This window comes from Globicephala melas, chromosome 2 (genome assembly GCF_963455315.2).
Source record: "Globicephala melas chromosome 2, mGloMel1.2, whole genome shotgun sequence".
In the NCBI taxonomy this organism is placed as follows: Eukaryota; Metazoa; Chordata; class Mammalia; order Artiodactyla; family Delphinidae; genus Globicephala; species Globicephala melas.
In genome coordinates this window covers 79455666-79468453 of record NC_083315.2, presented here as the reverse complement: position 1 = coordinate 79468453, position 12788 = coordinate 79455666, and the positions used below count along the sequence as shown (strand labels likewise).

Here is a 12788-nt window from a genome sequence, read left to right as displayed (position 1 = left end):
ATATTCCTTTCCAATTAGGATTCCTTTTATTTCTTTTTCTTCTCTGGTTGTTATGGTTAGGACTTCCAATACTATGTTGAATAAAAGTGGTGAGAGTGGACATCCTTGCCTTGTTCCTGATCTTAGAGGGAATGCTTTCAGCTTTTCACTGTTGAGTATGATGTTAGCTGTGAGTTTGTCATCTATGGCCTTTATTATGTTGAGGTATGTTCCCTCTATGCCAACTTTCTGGAGAGTTTTTATTATAAATGGGTGTTGAATTTTGTCAAAAGCTTTTTATCCATCTATTGAGATGATCATATGGTTTTTAGTTTTCTATTTGGTAATGTGGTATATCAAATTGACTGATTTGAAGATACTGAAAAATCCTTGCAACCCTGGGATAAATCCCACTTGATCATGGTGTATGATCCTTTTAATGTATTGTTGGATTTGCTTTGCTAACATTTTGTTGAGGATTTTTGCATGTATGTTCATCAGTAATATGTAATTTTCCTTTTTGAGATATCTTTGTCTGGTTTTGGTATCAGGGTAATGCTGGCCTCATAGAATGAGTTTGGGGGTGTTCCTTCCTCTGCAATTTTTGGAATACTTTCAGAAGGATAGGTGTTAACACTTCTTTAAATGTTTGGTAGAATTCACCTATAAAAAGCTGGTCCTGGACTTTTGTTTGTTGGTATTTTTTAAATTACTGATTAAATTCCATTACTTGTAATTGGTCTGTTCAAATTTTCCATTTCTTCTTGGTTCAGTCCTGGGAGATTGTACCTTTCTAAGAATTTCTTCTTAGAAATTTCGTCCATTTCTTCTAGGTTGTCCATTTTATTGGCATACAGTTTTTCTTAGTAGTCTCTTATAATCTTTTGTATTTCTGTGGTGTTGGTTGTAACTTCTCCTTTTTAATTTCTGATTTTATTGATTTTGGCCCTTTCCCTTTTTTCTTAATGATTCTTGCAAAAAGTTTATCAATTTTGTTTATCTTTTCTGAGAATCAGCTTTTAGCTTCATTTATCTTTTCTATTTTTTTTTTAGTCTCTATTTTATTTATTTCTGTTCTGATCTCTATGATTTCTTTCCTTCTACTAACTTTGAGTTTTGTTTGTTCTTTCTCTACTTCCTTTAGGTGTAAGTTTAAGTTGTTTATTTGAGATTTTTCTTGTTTCCTGAGGTAAGCTTGTATGGCTATACTACTACCTCTTACAACTGCTTTTGCTGCATCCTGTAGGTTTTGGATCAACATGTTTTCATTTTCATTTGTCTCTAGGTACTTTTTACTTCCTCTCTGAGTTCTTCAGTGATTCATTGGTTGTTTAGTAGCATATTGTTTACAAAAGCTAAATATTTTTAAAATTTTTAATTAAATTCAACAAATATTTGTTAATTTCTTCCCATGTGTTAGGTGTTATGCTAGCTTTTGGGAATAGAACAGTGAACATGACAGACACAGTTCTTGCCCTTATGGTGTTTTAGGCTACTGAAGTATGAAATTTTAAGTATGAAATTATAAGTACATTGTGCTATGGGAACTAGTAACAAAACTCTCCACTACACTAACTTGCCCTCATCCCTGACTTCAGCTAAGAGCTTAGAATACTTGTCAGTACATTTGGGCACTTTAGCATAATTCATATACCACATTCTTATACGTTGCCCTATGTTTTTTCAAATTGTTTCAAAGGGATAAACTTTCCATGATTTTATTGGAAGGCCATATGTGATAATTCTAGTATACCTCAGAGTGGTATGCCTTTCATCAGAATAAGAAATAACTGTTGAGCTCAACTAGAGTGGGGACAGGAGGTAAAGAGGGAGAAACAGTGAAATTTTCAGTATAAACTGGTATGGTAATATATGAAGGACTTAATAAGTAATAGTTAATGTTTATTCAGTGCTAATTGCCATGAAGAGATGGTGATTCTTTGAGGAGTTAAAAGTTGACTGGGGATAATAAAGATTGGAAAGAGTAGAACAAGATTCAAACCCAGCAGTACGAATCTCAGGGCTCATGGTCATAACCCCTCTGGATGCTAATTTCTACTCAAGACATTGAACTTTGACAATTGTGCAACTATTCAGTAGCTAAACTGCAGACAAAGCTCATATGCACAAGTGCGTACAATAAAAACTTGCATGCACGTGCACACAATACTACGTGAATCAAAATCTCAAATTATAGTGTAGCTGTGATAACTAGGACCAAGGACAAAAAAATAAAGATTCAAAAAATAGGCAGTAAAACTAAAAATACACGTTGAGCAATAACATCAGTAATTATTATAATAAAGAAGAAAAGGTGATATAGGAAAAAAGCCCACCCTGTGCTTTAATGCATCCTATTTTTGTTTTCTAAAAACAATCATCCCAAGAGAGTTCCATCTATAATCTACCACAACAAAATAACGTGACTTTGAGAAAATGACACACTGGAGAGACTACGGCCTGTCGGATGCTGCATACCCAAAACCTACCTTTAAAACGCATATAATGAAAGTCATACTTGTTTTGTGCTGACAAGGCAGTCGACACAACATAACTTTACCCCTATATCTACAAAGGGGTGTCTTTCCTTGATGAGAAAACCAAGCAAAACTGCCCCTCAGAATGGTATAGTTGGTAACTAGTGGAATTTAAAATTTTTATTTTATATACTCTATGCTATATACTAAATATACTATTGGGTTTGCCAAAACGTTCATTCAGGTTTTTCTGTTACACCTTACGGAAAAATCCGAACTAACTTTTTGGCCAACCCAACATATACTGCAAAAGAAGAAAACCAACTAAAATTTGTGGACTGGAAAATTACTCCTCCAAGTAGTGACCTTCTGTGATATTTTGGCTTGGCAAAGTAGGAATTTAGACACATGATTCTATTCTGTTAGGGAAAATATGACTACATATATCTGGGAGACTGTGCCTTGCATATATCTATATAGACCTCACCCTAAACAATTAAAGGAAACTCAGATCTATAGTAGATTAAACACTGGATGTTTTCTAAAAATATGGCCTATTAGCTATTAGTTGACAAACTTCATTTATCTCTCTTAATAGTTTTAGTTTTTAAATTTTCTTTTTTTCTTGTACTTTGAAACCATGGAAGAACAAATGCTTCATTTACATGGCATCATAGTAGATTGAATAATTTTATAGCTAACTGCTACTCATTTCACTAAGAAAAAGAAATTAAGAGAGAGGAAATTTAACACCTGTGGTGAAAATAACTCCAAAATGTATTATCTTCTTCCTTACTTCCTTAATTTCATATTCATAGGCTTTGTTCCAATGGTCTGTTTATAAGATGGTTGTTTTAAAACTCAGAATGTGTTTTCCCACAGAAACCATGTCATAACCAGAGGCTGGATCCTTAGGCCACACTGCAGCAGTAAAGCTTCCTGCTCAAGGTCACACAGCTCACATTACCTGAGCAGACACAAGAAGACATTAACAAAAATAGATTCACATGGACTCTCAGTTCTACCCACTCATTGGCCTTGAACTCCAGGCCCCAAGCCGCTTCTGAGATTTTCTTAGGTCTAGAATCCACCTTGGATATAATGCCTTTAAATATTCTTCTTGAAGCTAGTGCTGGGAAAGAGAAAGCCCAGCTCCCCAGCAGGAGCCACAGGAAGGGGACTGGCAGCTGCCCGTAACATATTTAAGAGCTTCCTGAACAAGGGAAACAATCTCAGCATTTATGTTTCTGGGTGACCGTCTTCCCCTGAGTACAGGAAAGACTGCCCTGAGCAGTGACACATAGTTTTGCCTATCCTCCCTTCCCGTCAGCTGTTGCTTCTGCTACCAGAGTGCCTACCACTAACAGTCTCCCCACTTGCAATTTGCTGTTTCTAATCTGTCAGCTGAGAAATCTGATGACCAGGGCTGTTAGAACTGCATGTAAATTGAGAGCCAGGTGCCAAGAGATAGCCAGAGACCCTCTCCTTCAAGGGAGCAATGGCGGGGTGGGGGTGGGGGTCCTGGTAGCCATTTCTTTTCTTCTCAGAGTTTTTCTTATGTAATTCCCTGCTTGACAGTCTCAAAAAGCTACCTCCATCTGCAGAAGGTGCTCCTGTTGTACGGTACAGTGAAGAACACACCAGAACGAAAGAGAGACACACATTCCAGTGCAAGTGCCCAACACTCAGCCTGAGGACCTTCGGATTCAGAAAATCTCTGTGCTCCATTTCCTCCTTTGCAAAATGGGTATAACCATAGAGAGTCAGTGAAGTATAATGAATTAAAATTACAAACTGCTTTAGAATGAGGTGTCAAAATAGTGATCTTTAAAAAGAATGACCATCAGGCTTCCCTGGTGGCATAGTGGTTAAGAATCCACCTGCCAATGCAGGGGACACAGGTTCAATCCCTGGTCTGGGAAGATCCCACATGCTGCAGAGCAACTAAGCCCATGCACCACAACTACTGAGCCTGTGCTCTAGAGCCCACGAGTCACAACTACTGAGCCCACATGCCACAACTACTGAAGCCCACATGCCTAGAGCCCGTGCTCCACAACAAAGAGAAGCCACTGCAATGAGAAGCCCGCGCACCTCAATGAAGAGTAGCCCCCGCTTGCCACAACTAGAGAAAGCCCGTGCGCAGCAACGAAGACCCAACACAGCCAAAAATAAAATAAGTAAATTAAAGAGAAAAAAAAAACTACCATCATTCTTAGGGGTCTATAAACTACTGCTGCAAGGCAAATCCAGCCTGTTGTCTGCTTTTGTAAATAAAGTTTTATTGGAACAAAGCCTCACCCACTCCTTTATGTATTGTCAATGGCTTCTGTGCTACATACAAGGGCAGAGTTCAGTAGCTGCAAAAGAGATCATATGGACCACAAAGCTGAAAATATTTACTCTCCAACCCTTTACAGAAAAAGTTTTTTTGACCTATCTTATCAATAAATGTTTTATTTTCAAGCAAATAAGCCTTCATTTTTCCCACAAAAAAATTCAGTTGTTTAATATAGCATATTTCACAACACAGGCCATAAGCTTAACAGAAGACCTTCAATAATATCATTTATATTTAATAACACACAAGAAATTCATTATACAAGTTTTCTGCTATGTAAATCCATTGCTGTGAACAGAAAAGTCCTCAGAATTAATTTAAATTCAATTCTCAAAAGAAAAATGAACTAAGAGCAGAGATTTATTTCTGGTATGCATTTTAGGGGAAAATATCAGTATTACATTATCTCTATTGTGTCTCATAGCAATGAGAGTGACAAAACTGCCCAGAGTTGTCAGTGTCAAATACACTGTGGGAGCTCAAATATTAATCAAAATGACATCTCCAATTTTTTCCCTTCCTAATCAGGCCTAAACATCATGGGACATCTGCTAAATCAATAAGCAAAACTAGATGCCCTCATCACTCCCAACCTGGCAGCACTGCACTTTTAGCCAGAAGACAAGGGGCCCCACTGCTGCATAAATACTCCTCTGCTTTGATTGTTTGCTTCTCCCATGAGATGAGCATGCCCACCTATGATCCCAAACTTTACCCTGGTACATATCTGGCTATGCCACCTGTCACTGAAAAGATACACCTCAGACAATTTCAAGGTAAGATAGGCATGGGGGTACGTGGCTCTAGAATATGCTTGTGCATTCTACCAAAGAGAATAAATAAATGAATAAATACCTCTCATGAATAAAATGAGAACAGGTTGTTGTAAAGTGTTTGTGAAAAACTAAAGTCTCATATCCCATCTTCCACACCTGGAGGAAGGTGGCACAGGGACTGACCTATACCCCACCCCCCAACCTTCTGCCAAGGTGGGCTTTTGGTACAGTTGAGAATTAATTACCTTTGGCTTTAATCCCCTTCCCCTGCCTTTTATTTCTAGGTCTCTTGCCCCCAAATCCTTATCCCGCTGACACCTCCTATTTCTCTCTCTAGGAGCTCTGGAGTTGCTCTAGTGCTGAAAGATCTGATAAATGCCTGAGTGTCAATTTATTCTCCTCCATGTATTTAGAGGAGGCAGAGGGCTGGAAAAATGGAGCAGAGAATAGGTCTGTTCACACATGGAACCAAGTTTGAACCTTTCAGCAAAGCTAAAAGGAAAAAAAGAAGAAAAATTGGCTGGCGTAGAAAATACACAGACTTCTACACAAGGAAGTGAGATATGCACCTGTGAATTCCAGAAACCCTAAGGGAGACTTGGAAGAGAAAGCTAAGGGTCTATCTACAGTTGGGCAGCCACGTTCTAAGAGCCACTGCAACCGGCCAATGGTAAGATGAACTCATTTGTACTCAGTCTACTGAAGTCCAAGAAAACTTGGGTTGGTTCATTTATTCATGTGCCAGGCATGTCAGTGAACAAGCATATTCTATACCCTCATAGACCTCTTTTCAGCCTAATTGTTTTGGTCTTAGCCGGCATTTTTTCTCCTAACTTTATGAAACTATAAATGGAAAGTCTTCCTGATCCTGGATTTTCCCACCTTTACAGAAAAAGGATAAAATAGATATCAAGTACAGCAAACATAATGGAAATATCTTAGCCAGATGAAATACAGCTTGAGAAAGAAAAAGTAGTTCATTAAATTTTAAACAAAATTGGAATTGCTGAGGTTGAAGGCAACTCAAAACAAAGCCAATACCAGACACAGACTAAAAGGAACAACATAGACTTACTCAAAAGGAATGAGTATGGTAAGTAGTTTACTTGTCAGCCATCTCCAGAGTGTCATGGGGCTCAAATGAGATTATCAAGGGGAGGATGCTTTGAAAAAGTGAAGAGGCACATCACAAATGTGATGGCAATGATACACTTATTGGTAACATTTTCACCAATTATAAGCTTAAGTTGAGTTATGGTTGTTTATAAACTATTACTGCAGATCACCAAGAGATAAACAGCCTCATAGCTTCATTTGGAATAAATATCCTATAAGTTAACTGGGCAGTAAACATGTGCATATCATTTTATATGGCCATTTTAAAACAAGCTATTTTTTATAGGAAACAATACACATAACCAACTATAGGAGATTCCTGAGTTTAAGTATGGTGTGTCCATAATGGCCAATATGTCAATTATTGTCCATTTGACAACCCAGTCCATCCTTCCAATCCCCTTCTGTGTCCTGTTCTGTGCCCCTGGCTGATGCCTAGAACTGAATATCCTTCTGACTTCCAGTTGGATTAAACTAATGAAGATGGTGACTACAGAAGGAGAGAGAAGAGAATTTCTTCCAACTCTCTCTTTGTATCAGTACTGCATTTCTGGTGGGAGCTGTTTCTCTTCCATGATCCCAGGGAGTACCCACTCCTCTTTGGCTTCAGCTTAACTGGGTTCCAGTACCACTATTTTCTTGTCTTTCACTTCAGCCCTAGAGGTGGTAAGAGCTCCCTGATACTGCTACTGTCTGGGTGGTGGCCTCACTATCCACTCCTTGTCTGTTCCTTAATCCCTATCCACATCCCTATAAAGAGTCCTTTCCTTAAAGTCTCTTTACTTAACCCAGCTGGGTTGACTTCAATTTCTGGCCAGGACTGTGACTGAAATATAATATAGACATCTATTTATCGACATAGAAAGATGTCTGACAGAAAGTAGATCAAAATATAAATAGCAGCTATCTTTAGGCAGTGGGATAGGATTATTTGGATTTTTTTTATGTTTCTCTGTATTTTTCAACTGTTCTACATTTGGTTATATATCTTGGGAGCATAAAAAGAAATAATACAATTAAAATACGACGTGGGAATAAATATGGTTTCAAGAAGTACTAGTGGTTTGGCTTCCCTTCTTTACTGCCCGCCCCATCAGGAACAGGTAAATTAAAAGTTGCATAGCCTGAAAGGTGTCCTGGTGGGGCAATGGAACCATAAACACTTATGAGTGCCCAGATATTTTTTATTCTTGCTAGACTCCATTTTCTAGGAAAAAATATGTTTGATTAGCAAGTATTTACAATTTCACAATTAAAGACAATGCAGTTGCGCTATATTTAAAGTGGATAACCAACAGGGATGTACTGTGTAGCACAGGGAACTCTGCTCAATATTCTGTAACAATCTAATTGGGAAAAGAATTTGAAAAAGAATAGATACATGTATATGTATAACTGAATCACTCTGTTGTACACCTGAAACTAACACAATGTTGTTAATCAACTATATGCCAAGATAAAATAAAAAGTTAAAATAAATAAATAAATACATACACGCTATCATAACCATTAAAAAATGCAGTTGCACACATTTATAAGTGTATGTGTTTTACAGATTCATATTTCACTAGCACAAATCAAGATTTTGCTGCATTTTTAAATAATATTAATAATAGTTAACTCTTACTAAAGACTTGGCATCTACAGGCTCTGTTTACAAGAATTGTAGGTATTTGTTAATTTAATCCTAATAGGAAGACAAGTATTATTACTCCTATTTCATAGGTGAGCAAATTGACAAGCAGTGAAGCCAAGTTATTTGTCCAAGATCATACAGTTTTTGCTTGCAGGTCCTGGAGGCAAGTCCAGGCATTAGAACCTATTTGATCCATTATACTCAATCATCACTCAGGTTGATAGATTACCTAAGAATTCTAAACTCTCTTAATCTTGTGAATATGTGCAAAGAACAACGGGGAGGGGTTATACTAGTGTGTAACCTAGCACACTTACAGATCAGAGCAACAAATTCCTCATCCATGCAATGGGGTATAATACCATGCAATGGGGTATAATACCGCTTCTACCTACCCCAGAAGTTGTGATAATCTAATGGGAAATAAGCATGAGGCCCATCAAAGCTGTAAAGCAAAGCACAAATGTAAGGTGGTATTATTTTGCATCCTCCGTGTACCATCGTCATTAATACATGAAAGTCAAATGTAAAGAAAATAGCAATTATTTTGGTGAAGCAATTATTTTGGTGAAGTATGGCTCTAAACTATTATAAGCTATCCAGTCTGTTCACAACGCCCAGCATAAAGCCACCACTGATTAATCAATACAAATCATGCAATGGTTTCAGTGAAATGTACTCTCCAGGGCACTCCCTTGACTCACATTCATTCATTACCTCGCTTTATTTGATTTGTTCCCAGCATTGGCCTGAAATGTGTTACTCTCAATCTTAAGTTATACAGTAAAACTTTTTGAAAAACTTCAAAGTTCAAACTATACATTCTCTATGCTCTGACATCAAAAGTTCAATGGAACCACTCAGTTTTCAGTTTCTCTGACTCAACATTTTGGAGTTTTGAAATTAATTATATTCCATGATTACTGATCAACAATTAGCTCAAAATGTTGCTGAGATGGTGAGTATGCTGAAGAAAGCAGAATTCAATGACTGAGACTAGTAGTAGGACACTAAATTTCTCTCTTGTTAATAATTAAATTAGATAACTTATGTTTTTATTTATAGCTTCCAGAAATATCCGGCTCGTTCCTGCGCACTGCTCTGTCAGGTAATCATCAGTGGGTTAGGATCTGACTTGGGCTGTTGTGTTTATTTTCCATACACACCTTCAAACGAAGCCATTAAATGCAGCCCAACCAAAGGTAAAAGCAAGTGAGGGCATCACCATGTCTTTTCTGGAACTCTCCACCCAGCCAAATGCTTTGATGCATAAAGATATAAAGGATGAAAAGGGGTAAAATTTCAATTTACCTGTCTCAATTTCCCAGATGTATACAGAGTCATCTGCACATCCAACAATTAGAAAGTTCTCGACGGGATGCCATTTTATCATCTTCACAGGGAAAAGGTGCTTTCGGGCGCTCAGGAGGCACCTCCTCCCCTCAAGGTGAAGGAGAGCCACGGAATGGTCACTGCACACACAGCAAATTACCTGATGACTTCGTAGCTATGAAAAAAAAAATGGCATTCTTTGTAAGCTAATAGTCAAATGCTTTCTTTAAAATTAAATGAGATTTTCCCCCCTAGTAACATAAGTTTTTGTTAAAATCCCATTTACAAAATGACAGTTCTGCTTTCTCTAGCACCTCTCCACATAACACTGCACAGGGGAGCTTTACAAACAAAGTAGATTTTAAATTCAAAGACCTATTAGGAAGGTCAAAAGACACAAGTAAAGAGGAGAATTCCAGGCCAGATCTACTTATAAGATAAATGAAGGACTTGATCATCACTCAGCAGATTCAGGCAGCGAGGCAGACATCGGAAATAATGCAGAATAAAATAAACCCCAGAACTAATTTGTTGCCACAAAAAGAAGCTATTTGTAGACACAAGCTTAGGCCCAAGGGTATCATGAGCTGATATCTTCCACTTAGAGCCTCAAAATGTGATTTGGTGCTGTTCCCAGAACTATACAGATTCTCATCCAAACAGGAAACTCAGTGTAGACACAATCTAAAAGAGGTAAGCATTAGATAGTTCCAACTGAATGTACAGCTTCAAAGACACAGGGACCAAAAATAGTCTCACAGGACAAAGATTCTTAAGATACTTTCAAGAACGTCAGCATGTGGTTACCTTCAGCATAGTTTAGGACAAAGACTATTCTTGCTGGGTGCCGCTGAGGCTCATCTAGGAGAGGGTTACAGGGCAGCTTTGTGCCTCACCACGAGGTCCAGGCACTGATCAGCCCATCAGTGGGTATGGCTGGGGTGTGGTGAGAAGGGGCAGTGGGTAGTTCCTCTGCTATTTTTTTCTTTTCTAACCATCTTGCTATGTCGATGCTCCTACTTTGACTAAGGCACCTGGCCAGACTTTCGTCTGCTATGTTAAAAGCATCAGCTAGGGTTCCTGAAGAATCTCCCAGTACCCATCACTGACCTCTCTCTGTGGGGCATTGGAGAACTTGTTATTTTTCCTAATACTTGTAAAGGAGACTACAGATATTCTGAGGGGGGGAGGGGGGATCACAAAATGGCAGGTGTGATATATGGGGAGCCTGGACTTGTAGAATGGGGCACAGATGGCATTGCCCCCCAACTATTACCTCTTGGAGAACCTTCCTGACCCCCAGTCTCTAGAATAGACAGCCCAGTGTACTTCAGGAAACTCACACACACCTACAACACAAGAGAACACACATAACACGTGAACACAGATCCTATGGCCAGGAGTAGACGTATACTAGAGACCCACACTAGGCCAATCAGATTCTCTTTTCTAGGAGTTTGAAATTGTAAAGCTAAAAGAAATCATAGGAAGAGGCAAGAGAATGGAGCAATCACAGAAAAGCAGACCATTTTGGAGCAATGGATTCAAAGAGTAACCTTGGTTTCTGAATTTAAGTTCCACTGTAGGTCCTTGCTCTAGTGCTTTGTCTTGGATGCCTAGGGATTGCCCCTTGTGCCCTTTCAATAAACTCCCTTTTTATTTGACTTTGAATGTGTCCTGATCCTTGGAGTTAAATCATCTATGACTGAGGCAGAAGTAAAAGGGGTCAGGAGTGGAACTGACTTGGACTACGGTCCTGGGTCTGAGAGAAAAATTTTTTTTTTGAAAAAGGGAGAACTTCAGGAATAAAAGATATATCAAGGTATCCCAAATCACCACATAGGTTTTTTTTTTGGGGGGGGGAGGGGTCACTTAACTTTGTTTTACTGTTTTGGTTAATCATTTCTGTTCCTGAAATACTGCTTTCATTTTTTCTTACTACAAAAATACAGTGCAAGTTTTCTCTGATTTTACTTTGGAACTGATTTTTCATAACATTACTATGGAGAAATAATGTTTACAAGTCAATCAACTAGCTTATAAACTCAGAAAACTCAAAACTTGGCTGTCCATATTTTATCAAAGATATCAGCTTTATGAAAGCTGAATTTAAGCTGACATTGCATGAGAAAATTATACCTGAAAGTATTTCCTTTGCTCAGCACAAGGTAGATGCTCGTAAATTTGTTAAAGCTCGTCATTTGTTAAATAAATGAAAGAGTAAACAAAAATCTATTTAAGAAAAAGAAAGTGTAACTATCATTATTATTAAATTGTTGAAGGCAAAAGTTAATTTTAATTTACAGTTCCTACATATTTATTTTTCCATTGAGTGTCCATTACTTTTATTTAAAAAGAAAATTCCATTAAAAATTAAGATGTAGAACTAGGAAAAAAAAAAGAACAAACGTATAAGTACTTAAAGAGAATTAACTGACTTTTGTAAAGCCAAGAATTGATGAGACCTTTGCTTTAGAACCAAATTATCTGTATAAGCTGTAAAAATAATAAAACGCATAAAATATAAGAAAGGAATTCATAAAAATCATCCAGTTATATTATGGTTTTTTCTTTTCTGTGGAAATATGGGTTATTTTTCCTTACATTTTTTAAACATTTTGAAATGTTATATGTATAACTTAAATTTATGTATTATGTTTCACTCTTTATCTTAACTTACTTTGAAATTCTCTGGTGACATCAAAAGACTCATTACTATACCAGCTTGCAAAAAGAATTTATGCAAAATTTCTTCAGTAAAGATATCCCACAAGATGACCCATGAGTCCTGGTCCCCAGACACCAGCCAACTTTGGTCTAATTTTGAAGAGAGACCATGTGGATAAAGCAAGGAAGTAACACTGTGGTGATGGCCTTTGAGAACTTTCTGAGGAAGGGAACCTGGAAAACAACCAAACACCAAATAATAAAAAAGAGTTATTTTTGTTCAAGAAATAGTCCAGAGATTTTCTTTTATAAATTTTTAATGTAAGGAAACTACATATAATTAAAGGTAGGCAGTTGACTAAGAAAATTAATGAACAACCTTGGATTCTCTCAAAAGGCAAGTGCCTATTATAAGCCAGGTCATGCTTTTGATGGAGCACTAAATCTGGTTGTTCAAAGTCTAT

At 37.5% G+C, this 12788-nt stretch overlaps 1 protein-coding gene across 1 annotated transcript in view; it reads right to left on the bottom strand.

The window, feature by feature from the left end:
- WDR72 (WD repeat domain 72) overlaps positions 1-12788 on the bottom strand; it is a 189700-nt gene that overhangs the window by 150643 nt on the left and 26269 nt on the right. Inside the window, exons 11-12 of the mRNA XM_030878732.2 lie at positions 12338-12558; positions 9637-9832 (exon numbers count right to left, since the gene is read on the bottom strand). Coding sequence (XP_030734592.1) covers positions 9637-9832; positions 12338-12558 — 417 coding nt within the window. The remainder of the gene's footprint in view (positions 1-9636; positions 9833-12337; positions 12559-12788) is intronic.